We start from the raw sequence: 12413 nt of genomic DNA on the forward strand, positions 1-12413 counted from the left end.
CAGAGAACACCTCAGGAAAGGCAATCAGGTTTTTAACACTTAGGAGAAGATGCCTTCATTCTGATAAAGATGTTATCTGTTCCTCGACATAGGGATCTGTGGCTTCAGGGAAAGACTCAACACCCTGCAAAACCAGCTATGCCCTTAACGCAGAGAGGCCTGTTGTTTCAATTCCAACTTGAAAAAATATTGTGGGGTGAGGGATGACCTGTCTCCCTGCATCCCAGTGGGCAGTGAACGGTCAGTAGATGTGCTGAGCGCCTGCGCTTTGTATTGCCCAGATCTTACACTGCTAGCCTGTAAAAAGCTACACAGTTTATGCTATTAACAGATTATGTGCATCTTTGAAAACCTATCTACACTTGGCTTTGCAAACCTTTTCTGTTTTAATTGCTTCACACATGCTGTTGGGTACTGCTATAACTTTGAACTAGTGAAATCTGAAATAAATATTGAACGATATGCATACAGAATCATTCTTTCTTGTCTCCGTAAGCATTAGTTTAGCCTTTATGCTTGAGCTCATTTTACCCTTTTTTATTTGATGTTGTAGGCTATATGGTTATTCTCATAGATGAACTTCATCATTGGTGCTGACTTAGGGCCTTACTGTAGTGACTGTTCATGCACACGATATTTCCCTTATTTTGTATGTTTCACTTTTCTTAAACTCTTTGCCTTAATTACAGTAAATCATTTCTTTGATTGCACGGTGAGAGTGCAGAAATGCCGTGCCAGCAGCCTTTTTTATTCTTTGTTGCTGCTACTACACTTTTGCTGGCTCCTTAGGGTAATAAGATCTATGCACTCTACTAATTTTCTAGCATACTTAGCTGCAATTGCAACCTTTAGTAGTTATTATTTAATTAAGTTCAAAGTATTGCATGAATAATGCAAAATTAAAAAAATGTAAAAAAGAAAAAAGGTCAAAGCAAAGTATTTATTTCAAATCCATAAGCATTATTTTTTGGAATATTTGCATAAGGCATTAATAGGATGGTGACGTTAAATGTTCTGCGTGATTGTAGAAGTATCAGAGGTATATAGTAAAAGAGAGTTTGGTATTTAGCTGGGGATCAAATTTGTTTTCATAATTTGTAGCGATAAATTCTTAGAACCTTGAATAAGACATTTCTAATATTGAAATTTTAATTCTGCTTTACCTTTTCTGGGTGTTTTCAGTTAGCAGAAGTTTACTGAATATTATTTTTTTTATAAACACGTTGACTAGTTTTGGCAGAAAAAATGTTTGTATGTATTTGAATATCTACTTATAGATTAGTAGGTCTGTCCAGTGAATGTAAAATGAGTAGTAAATGTTTGTGACTGTGTATTTGTGTGAAGACAACATAAACACTGGCTTTTAATAACTAAAAGTTTCTGGGTTTGCTTTTGTAGTGGATGGCTGTATACACAGAGCTGCTGGGCCCTGCTTGGTTGCTGAATGTCGCAACCTGAGTGGCTGTGAGACTGGGCAAGCAAAAATTACATGTGGCTACGACCTACCTGCAAAATGTAAGTTGACCCTTTCTCAGAGTTTTCTTTTTGTTGAAAGCACGTGGAGCTGGTATGCATGCTTTTATTTCCCTGTAGTCTAGTTCCACAAGGTATTCATTTTAGAAAATTAGCAGTGGGACTTGATTAACCATGTTCTGTAATAACATCTTCCCCTCAAAGCAATTCAGGCTTTTCTAAACAATTATTTCACCTATGTTATCCAATGAAAACCTACATGTCTCTAAAGTATAAAGCATCTTTCATGTTTATTTTTTGCAAGCTAAAACATATCCTTTCATATGCATAATAAAGGATTGGAAATGCTTTATGAAGTATGAACAAAATATACATTATCATATTTAAGTTCCACGGAGACAGTTTTTGGAAATGTTGCATATTTCATATTCTTCATGCAGATTCCTTGATTGTGAATACTTTGAGAGCCAAGGAGATCAAAGTGATGTATTGTGTTTTCAGCTGCTACGTAGAGGCGGACTGGCAATTACTGTGAAGGCAGCTGTCACACTTTAGCTTTCGACAGGGTGCAGCTCAGTGCTGGAATGTTTTTTCACTTTGAAAGTGGAATTGTCAAAATTCCCATCCTATTTAAAATAAGAAGATGGCTATTTGACCTTGTTGTGTAGATGCTGAGTTTTTCTTGGAAAAAACGAACATGCTGACAGCACATTGGTCAACCAGTCTATTATGTAAGAATGAAAAATAGGAAATCTCTGCAAGTAAGGCTCTGACAGAATAGTATATTAAGATATGATGATACAAGTACAAAGAAAGCATTATGAACAGCATATAACTAGAACTCAAGCTCTTTTTTTTTTATATGCAGTCTGCACTAGGAACATGGCTCATTCAAAAGTATTTACATCTGTTCTCTTAATTTATTCTATACATTTTCCATGTAAAATCAAATGCTTAATGCAGTAGCAGGCATCTTTTCAGCTTCCTGTGGTCCTTAATACCTTAGGTAAAGAAGAAAATTGTGTTCCCAGTCATCTGTTGGCAGCTTCTATGATGATGATGAGAGCTACCAATTATTTCCTTGACAGTGATAACTGCTATATATGGGAAAACTTAACTGTATTTCATACATAGTTTCTCCATGTATTAATGATTATTTATGAAAGGCTACTTTGACTAGAGGTCAGGAAAATGGTTGAGGGAGATGCAATGTGGTTGTTACAGTGAGTGTGTATATGACCAAAATCTTCACTGGATTCCTATAAAATGGATAGGTTTGTTAGAGAACACCTTATAATTTACTCTGCTGGGGATTTTTTGATGTTTAATTCTTCCCTTTAAAAAAAAAAATGTTGGGAGGGATAGAAAAGCTACTTATCCATAGGTGCAGAATTCTTCCCATGTTTAATGAGAGAAATTAAACACAAGGTATCAAAGCAATGAGCACTGAACTGTCTTAGAAAGAGAACACTGAGGAGTTTAGCTGAGGATTCCATGTCTAGAGGCATGGCCTTTCTTTACCTTTTATAATAGTTTAATGGGTCTTATGCTGCAAGTTAGGTTTGTAGAATCGCATCCTGTTTAAAGACTATAGAAGAATTTTTTGGTTTGCCCTTTATGTAGGAATAATAAACAAAACAGTGGGAAAACCCATTATCACTTGCAGTTGGTAATAAGTACTGTAACCAGACATGGAGAAAAGTCAATATTCTGCTTAATCAATATTTTTAGAAAATGAAATTGTACCAGAGATGTCTATTTGTATTTGATCGTGCATCAACATGAGAGGGGGAAAGGCTACATTAACTGACAAACAGGGAGGGAAGTGTACACTTTGCATGCAGAGGCTGAGAGTTATACTCTTGATTTCTTAGGGTTTTTTTTCCTTAAAACATATTCTGTTTACCAACTGCTTTCTTTTACTTTTCCCTTTAGAAGCTTAAGGTTGTAGGCTCATTAAATGATAGTACTTTTTAGACCATTTGTCTGAAAGTGAATAATCAACATTCTGTTTTCATACTTTAAAGAGCTATAGTCACTGGACATTTTTTGTAACTCCATGTCACTTTGTCATAATAGTATGACAATTTAACTATGGAAACTATTTTACATATGATTTTTGTGATGTGAGCAGCAGCACAATGGGAGGTCCAGACTTCCCCATCCAGATATACTGTGATGCAATTTTGTGTGTCCTCAGTTTGTTGAAGGTTAGAGATGAATGGATAACTCCCAGTTTTCACAATGAATTTGCTTTTCACTTATCTATTCGTATGTAGGAGACCAACTACAATAATCCATTAACAGTTTGAGTAGTGCAATGATTATTTTGTTGTCTCTGCTCTTCTTGTGACTTTAGTTGAATGAATAATGATAGTAAATGTGAAATGTGTTTCCTAGCATGATGAATTGTAATTTTTATCTTATTTAACAGAATTGTAAAATGTTACAATCATATTTCCTACCCCTGGGATTTTCTTGTCTTTCGTTCTTGATACTGAAATGCTTTGCTTGGAAGCAGTTTGCTGAAATAAGCAAAACTGCTCTGGGACAGAGGAGCCTGCATGTGTGCTGTATGATGCAGGACTCAGGCTTTAGCTGAGGACTCCATGTTAAAGAAGACTTAGTGTTCAAAGATTATGCAGCATATTGCTTTGTTTTATAGACAACGTGGAGGAGGTTGAATTAAATTTGGCATTTGAAGGGGAGGTATGCTTTATTAGGAAGATGGTAGTTGGTAAATAAGCACTCTGGCAATCTCCTTTATGATCTATTGTATTTTTATTGAATGCTTTGCTGTGTTTACTTGGGTTAAATAAGAACAGTTCTGCTAAATAATCTCTTCACACAGGAACGATAGAAAAATGTCTGACTCAAAAATGCAAAGATTTATTTAGGGTATAGATGCTTTCTGTGACTTGTTCTTGTTGCATCTGAGTTGGAGAACATTACTTGTGTATTTCAGTTTGTGAAATACACAAGTAACAGTAAATGTTTAGGGAGACAATACATAAAATAGTTCATTTTTACTCATCTTTTTATTCGGATAGTGTGAATAGACCAAGATTAACATGTCTATAGCCTAGAGATGTTGCGTTATGGACTTTTCAAGATACATCTTTCTGAATGCCAAAAAATAGTCTGTATGAAAATAGAAGTGAAATCAAATTGAGTTTTCTAATTACCAGTTAATGTAACGTTCAGTATAGTTTTACAAAAGTTGCTGTAATCACCATCTGCCTTCTGTGCTGCAAAAGCCTACACAAAGTCCCCCCCAAATGCCAACAGTTATTTGCTGAATACATAATTTAGTTGATGTCATCTATTGTTGTTTTTCAGCAAACACCTATGCAGGCACCCAAGTTTTCATAGCGCTTTGAAGGGCTGAAAAAGGCAGCGCTTTTTGCTCTGAGATGCTTTCTCAGACTGATCATCAATTACTTCTGTACTTCATATTGTTGTTCCTTTTAAAGAAAAGTTCATTCTAAATATTGTACAACTGGTCTTCAAACATTGAGCAGTACTGTGATACCGTCATGCTTTAAATAACAGATGAACAGTATCTGTTTAAAGCTCTGCAAATGCTTGTTTTCTTTCTCATTTGATTAATAGTCTCAGTTGGCTCTACTGGCAGAAAATGGTCTGAATATAAATTGTGTTTGTGGCTGGAACCAAGGGTCCATAACAGCCTTGTGGCTTGTTACCTGCTTGCAGAGGTTCACTATAAAAAAAGACCCTCTCAGACCACATTAGGAAAAACAGTCCTGTTCCACAAGGTATTTAACAGCTGAAAACCAACTGAAAATGAGGTGATGATACCCAGTACAGGTGAGTGGTACCCTGACCTTGCAGGAAAGGACTGCCAAACTATCTTTCTATTGTTAGTATGTCTAGTAATAATTTATTTTATTTTCTGAAAAACATTTGGTAATAAAACCCCTAAACTGAGGAAAATAAAAGCTTACAGCCTCTAATATGGGATAGAGCCAATGACTGGTAAATTAAATCTGAAAGGTGGCCTTTCAGTGGAGGTACCTTGCTGGAAATGCTAGGCAGTTTCTAATACATTGGTTTATGTTGTTAATAAAGCTATAATACTTTGAATAATTTTTCTGTTTGCGTTGATATTTTTAGTACTTTATGCAATATCCTTTAGTAAGTGCCACATATAGCATAGTCTTCTGGTCCAAAGTCACTGTGTAGATCATTCTGGAGTAATAATGTGAATGTGCTCTTAAAGACAATTCCTGCTGTGAAATAAGTAGTTAGGAGGAGTGCTAGTATTAAACGCAGTAGGAGGAATCAGCCTTTAAATTTGTTTAATCAGATTAAAAAGTGGAGATTAAAAAGTAGAGATTAAAAAGTATGCTTCTATTATATAGATATTAATGTCTATATTTTACAGGTGAACATTTGGAGGATATTATTTTAAAGTGAGGCTGTAAGGGTACTGATTTTAAATCTCCCCATATTTTCTGGAAAACACATAAAGAGCTGTAATTATAAGGTCGATTATGCAGAAACAGAACTCTATTCCAGTACTCCAAAACAGGTCAATTGGAAAAATGGGGCATAATAGTCAGCTTATATCTGAATTTCTGGGATTCCACAAAGAACTTTGTTTCCTTATTTTTAAAACCTTGGATGATGTAATAATACAGAAAATTTGTTTCAAACTATTCTAAATTTCTGATTTTGAGAGTCAGAGAGATATTTTATTCTTCCTGGTTCTGATGTGCAGAACATTATCTTTGCATGATTGTTCAGTTTGCTACCTCCCTATTTTTTCCAGGTGGAGGTAAGTCTGGGAATTGGAAAATAAGTGTGGGAATTTAAAAGGAAGGCATTAAAAGGGAGCAATATGTGGACAGGAGAGGATTGCTTAGAGAAGTCTAACTCCCAGTTGGTCCAAGGACCTTGATCTTCTCTCACAATTGCTTTTAAATATTTAAGTGAGAACAGGTGTGCCACCAGATGTATAACTAGACTGAAGTTTGATGAAATTTCTGTTGAAAAAGGCTACTGATAAGCATAATTGAAGCTTCATAAATGTTACGATAGTTTTCCAGGAGGGATGTCTTTATACTCTTGTCTTACCTGAGTAGCATCACATTATTGTAAGCATTGTAGCCAAACTGCGTGACACCTACTGGAAAAAAAGATATAGCCAGAAAAAGCTCTAGACAGTTATTTTGTGAAAGAATGCTGAGCTGCACCAGCTGTTTGCTATCCCTTGTTCATATTTTTTTTAAACAAGTATCATTACTTAAATATTTAAAGCTAAATTTAAAATGAAGCAAAGCAAGATAATATTAATCAAATGCCCAAGATGCCTTGTTCTTGAGTGATATTTTTGTTTAGATTTCTTTGGGAAAGTTTTTTTAATGGTTAAAAAAAACCCTGTACATGGTTGTGTGTTTTTCTTCTGAGTTGTGTTTAAGTTTCAAAGTTGGTTTTGTTGTTGTTTTTTTAATAAGCTCAATTTATGTATGGCATGACCATTTTGGAAATAGGTGCAGTGATGTCTTTACTGTGTTTTAATTTGGTCTAATTGCCTCCAGTCATCTTAATGACCTGCTATATTCACTGTTAACAATAGCATACATTGCATATGCTGTAAATGTGTTGGAAGGGAAATATTATTATTTTGGTCCTAAAACCTGCTTAGATTTTTAGAGAGGGTTTTATGCAATATTGTAAATCTTTATGGCTTGTCTTTCCCTTATGTACACCACACCCCCACCCCACTCACACACAAAGGGAGAAGTTAGGATTTGTGGGGAATGGTGGAAATTAATTTATCAACTTCTAGTAAACAAGTTCAAAGATCTTCTCTTCCAAGTCTGCTCAAGGTCTGTTATCAGTTTGGGTAGAAAAGGGACAAGTGTTGTCGATAGCAGTTGAAATGTGCAGTTATGAATCAGCGAGTATCTTCCATCACAGGAGTATATGGTCTTTGTCCTTGGATTCAAACCTAACTCATATACATTTTTTTAATGGATAGATTCCTTGAAATTTAAATTGTGAATGGACTGGAGTGCATGTTTGTCAGTGCTCTGTGTAGTGCCATGTTGTGGTTAACTTATGGCATGTACTGCTGGAAACTGTTATTTCACAGCAAATTGTTCAGTTAACAAATGTATGCATTGTGTCTAAAGGAAATATTGCACTGTCGATTTCATTACAATATTATTATAATAATATTATACTTCACTGCTCATTCTAAATCCTCCTCTTCTGGGCATGACTTGTTACAAACTGGTCATGAAACACTGAACACCGGGGCAGGAGTGGGCACAGACAAAATTGAGAGGAGGACTGAACCCTTCGCTTGGTACTTGATTCCACTGTTGGCTTATAACGTGGGTGTTAATATAGTGTAATGGCAGGCAGTAGAAACTTGTGCCATGAATTTCCCTCCCTGGCCTCATTTCTGTAATTCTGGACATGTAAATTTTTTGCAAGGGTCTAATTCTTGGTGTTACTGAAAGCAGTTACACAAGTACATTTGCAGTGTAGCGTGGTGGTGGTGGCAGCCCTCGCTGTTTGGTAGCACATTCAGTGGTGTTGGCATTCAGTGTGCTGGGGTCACCCTCTGGATCCCTCCTGCAAGAAATTGAGAGTAAGTTAACCAGGTATAAACACTTTACTAATGCTTAAATTATGTGTAAGGTGCTATTTAAAATGTCTCTTAATTCGGTGAAAAATATTTTGCACTGGAATATGCCTTTCCACACGGGTGGCATATAGTCATTCCTCAGGCATGTTGGCACTGGAGCAGGGCGTTGTGCCCCTTAAGGCTAATATATTTTATTTCCTCCTTCTTCCCTCTTCCTTGAATATAGTTAGTTCTTTTTACTCAAATAATAATAATAAAAAAGTCTAATTTGTAGCAGAAAAATAAACAAAATTCTGATCGCTACAGTCAGCTGACAAGGAAAAGGGGTTACAATGGGTTATAATGGAGATGTTTATGCTCCTTTAACTGCAGCAGTTGCTGCTGCTCCCACTCTAATACGTTCCCTCAGTAGCCAAAGCCTACACTCAGTACTTGAAAAATTAATCTTTGATGCATGAGATTTTGTCTGCCTGAATTTTGCTTGTCTCATTTTAAATGCTTACTGTAGTAAAACACAACATTAACCTCATAGTGTGTTGGCACTTTGTGATTTATGCTGGGTTAGTCTCTGAAAAATATGCAGCCTGTCTCCCAAACCTGGATTTAGCTTATAAAATACGTTGGCACAGGCTTGGGGCTGGAATTGGAACACTAACTGCTGATCCTCCATCTCCCTAGGGTAGGAAGAAGGTTTAAAATTGTAGCCTCTCGGAGGTCATTAACTTCATATCATTTCTTCAGATTAATAATAATTATATTATTGTAGCTGGAATGTTGTAAAAACAGTACAGCCTAATTTTCTTTCTTGCAAGCAAAGTATAGGATTCCTTTTTGTGCTGAATCTGCATATTCCTTGGCCAAAAATATGGCAATTTTTTTGCAGATGGAAATAGTCAGTTCATAGGTAATAGCACAGAACATAGCTGTTTTCATTCTACTATTTTGAAATAAAGCAAAAGGAAAAATATGGATGTGAAAGGTGCTGTAATTTTTTTGTTATTCTTCATTTGCTCACAACCCTTGCTGTTTACTTGAGGTTATTATTTTTTTTTTCCCCTGAATATATTTTTAAAGAATCTTACAAATGAAAAGTAGGAATGTTTCAAGAGTCTTTACCTGTAATGTAATTCCTTTAGACCAGTTAAAGTGAATAGAATGGGAAAGTGATGTAAAATGTTTTTTTAAAAGGCCTTTGTCTCATTAAGCAGAGGTATCTTGAGGCTGTTTCACATAAACTAAGTGCAAAGACCAAAACCTGTTTTTTTGGTTAAAAACTGAGGTCAAACATTTGAAAGATTTCTCTTCAGGAAGAAGACATCGGGTATGAGGCTGCAGGGTGTAAATATTGTTTTAATTGCTGGAGGAAAGAATCTAAATACTGGTTAACCACATAATAAAAAAAAAAGGGGGGGGGTATTGTTTTACATGCTGAAGATCCTGTTTCAGTACTAGTGAAACTATGCCATTATCCATGATGTTTTGCCTTTTAGTATTGGGATCAAAATCAAATGTTGGTTTTTTTGTTGTTGTTGTGCAGTACTAGAAATTTATGATAAATTAGTTCTCCTTTTTTTAGTTTTCTGATAACATCCCCCTTAACATTGCTTTGTACTTGTATTATTTTTTTCTTAATTTTGTGTGAAATATTTTGCACCAGTTGAAGAGGATACATTAGGTGTTAATTTTTAATTTCACCTCAAATTTCTCAGATTCTTTCCTTCCTTTTTAGTATTCATGAGTTTTCAATGATGTTTATGAAGATTCTTGAGTTATCATCAGTGATCTTGTATCTTTTTACAAAAAGAGAAACAAGGAAACCCAAGAGATGGAGGGGATGCATTTATGTTACTATATATCTGTAGCTGTACATCTGTTTATCTATATGTGTGTTTATATTTTCTCTGTGCATGCTAGTAAGTGTCACAGAATATTTACACCATTGCATAACTTGCCAATGTTCTACCACTTATTCTGTTCTGGATAAATGGCAGTATCTTTTAGGTGAATTAGCTGTTAAGAAAAAATAGGTTCTGGATGTCATTGATTTTTGGCCATTTTCAGAACACTCAGAGAAAAGAAGTGTTAGTTTTTAGTAGTTGCAGCACAGCGCTTTTAGCTTGTTGCATTAGAACTGAAGTTTCACTGTTGGGAATAGAGAGGAACTTTGAAATGCGTCATCTACAGGGCACAGCAGTAACTGTCATCTGGGCTTTACAACTTTCTGAATGTCTTTGTTAGTTTGTTTTTTTGTTAATATTCAAAAAAGACCCAGCGGTAGTCCAAGTAACTGATAATAGTTCTAGAATCAGGTTTAAGACGAAAGTGTTTTGATGCAAGATACAGTACTTTCAGTCTAAACTTTTTTATATCTGTTTCTGCTCATACGCTGGTTTGTAGGTGAATATAATTTGTATAATATAACTTATGCAGTAATAAGCCGGAACAAAGTGATATTTAAATAACTATTCCAACTTTGAATGCATCTTCTTACATACTCTTTCTTAGCTCTTTGTCATGCTACAGATCTCTCTTCTGGCTCATCAGAAAAGTGAGTTATACTGAATGCCCTTTAATCTCAGACACAGTGGTCTAAATTCATGTATTTTCTAGTGATGTATGAAAGAGATGGACAGAGAAATGTCTGACCATCGTAATGTTTCAACGTGGCAATAAAGAATGTGTTTGATACATAGCTTCACACTTCTAAGTATGCTTCACATTTAGTTTTCAATAAAAAGAGTTGGTAGTTTTCCAAAGCTTTTCAGGGCTTATAAATAAATAAATGCATAAAGGACAAATGCTTTGCAACAGTAAAAATAACATTTTTGGTATCTAAATATGTGTATGTCTGCCTGCATCACATTTATTTTTCACAACTTTCTTACTGTATTTTCAGTATACAGTGTTTGATTAGAATTAAACATTTGGGTAGGTTTTGGGAAGGTAAGAATACAGTAAGAATATTGTTTAATATGTTAGCCTACATGGGCTAGGTCGTCAAGACTGTAAATGGTTTAAAGTACCCATGAACACAAAGGAGGAAACAGTTTCTTGTTGAAGCTTTTTGTTTTAACAGCCACATTATTAATTTTTAATTCTCCAGTAGAACTGGGGAAACTCCAGTCATGTTATATGTGAACCAGAGAGGAGGAAAAAAATCTTGAGACTTTGAGAGGTGTCATGGATGGCAAAATAGTGTCATATAATATGCTCTTGAAAGCCTGCAGTTTTGAAAATCACAATTCATTCAAGTAAAAGATTGCAATTGTGTCAGGTGTAATCCTGTCAGAGGTGTAATCTTGTTTAAAACACTTCCCCCCCCCCAAAAAAAAAAAAAAAAAAAAAAAAAAAAAGAGCAGAAATGTTTCCAGGGAAGACTGTTCATTTAAAATTAATTTATTGTAATAAATACAGCCCTGTTCATGAGAAGCTGAAAGTGAAGTTAACGCAAAATTGACTGGGGAGCCATGAATATGTTGGAGTTCTTTCAGATTAGAGAGTTAAACATAAAGAAAGATGCAAACCAAGTCATTTTAAATCATAGTCTTGCACTTGGTAATGAAAGACAACTTCAGAAAATGAGTTTGGGGTTTGAACCACAACTTAAGAAGAAAACTGCCTCTCCATCACTGTTTGGACCCCTCATATTGCATGGTTTTGAAGGGCATGAAAACTCTCCTCTTGTTGTGATTTATTGTTAAGGAATATTTATTACCTGTCTTGCTTAAGGACTGTTCAAGTGGAGATTGTCTTTGACATAAAAATTAGTTTTAGCCAAGACTGAGATTTATCCCCAGATTACAAAAGAAAAAACAAGACCAAAAAACCAAGCCAAACCCCACCAAAGAACAAGAAAAACCCCTGTGTTTGGATTAAAATTTTTACAGTGGTTATGATTAAAATGCTTTCAGCATTGCCCTTGCCTTCCTCACTGGCTCATGCTCCTGAGTTAAATTAGCTCTTGTACAGCACAGCCACCACTTTAGCCTTTCTTGGATTTTCTGCTTTTGGCAAGGGAATGGACTTGTCCAACAGCCCAGATGTGGGTGTGAAAAATTATCTAAATTATGCTTGATCAACTTGAATGCCACTGTGTTAGTACAGGAACAAATAGGGTAGAAGTAAAGACAACTTGTATACAGGTTTGGCCCCGTGGGGAATTGAAAGGTGTTAAAGAACTGGCAGAAGATCCGTGTCGGAGGTCTATGAATCATAGATACTTGAATGTCCTATTGCAGCTGCAGATCCACGAGTCCTTTTTCTTTATTAAATGTTATTTATGCAATTGGGGTATCTGAGTTTTTCTCTAAGTTCCCCAGAC

General features: G+C 35.4%; 1 protein-coding gene across 3 annotated transcripts in view; it reads left to right on the forward strand.

Moving 5' to 3' along the window:
- MACROD2 (mono-ADP ribosylhydrolase 2) overlaps nucleotides 1-12413 on the forward strand; it is an 892420-nt gene that overhangs the window by 271963 nt on the left and 608044 nt on the right. For all 3 annotated transcript variants that reach the window (XM_055816691.1, XM_055816689.1, XM_055816690.1), the window contains exon 5: nucleotides 1399-1515. In XM_055816691.1, coding sequence (XP_055672666.1) covers nucleotides 1399-1515 — 117 coding nt within the window. The remainder of the gene's footprint in view (nucleotides 1-1398; nucleotides 1516-12413) is intronic.

The sequence above is a fragment of the Falco peregrinus genome, chromosome 11, assembly GCF_023634155.1.
Source record: "Falco peregrinus isolate bFalPer1 chromosome 11, bFalPer1.pri, whole genome shotgun sequence".
Taxonomy (NCBI): domain Eukaryota; kingdom Metazoa; phylum Chordata; class Aves; order Falconiformes; family Falconidae; genus Falco; species Falco peregrinus.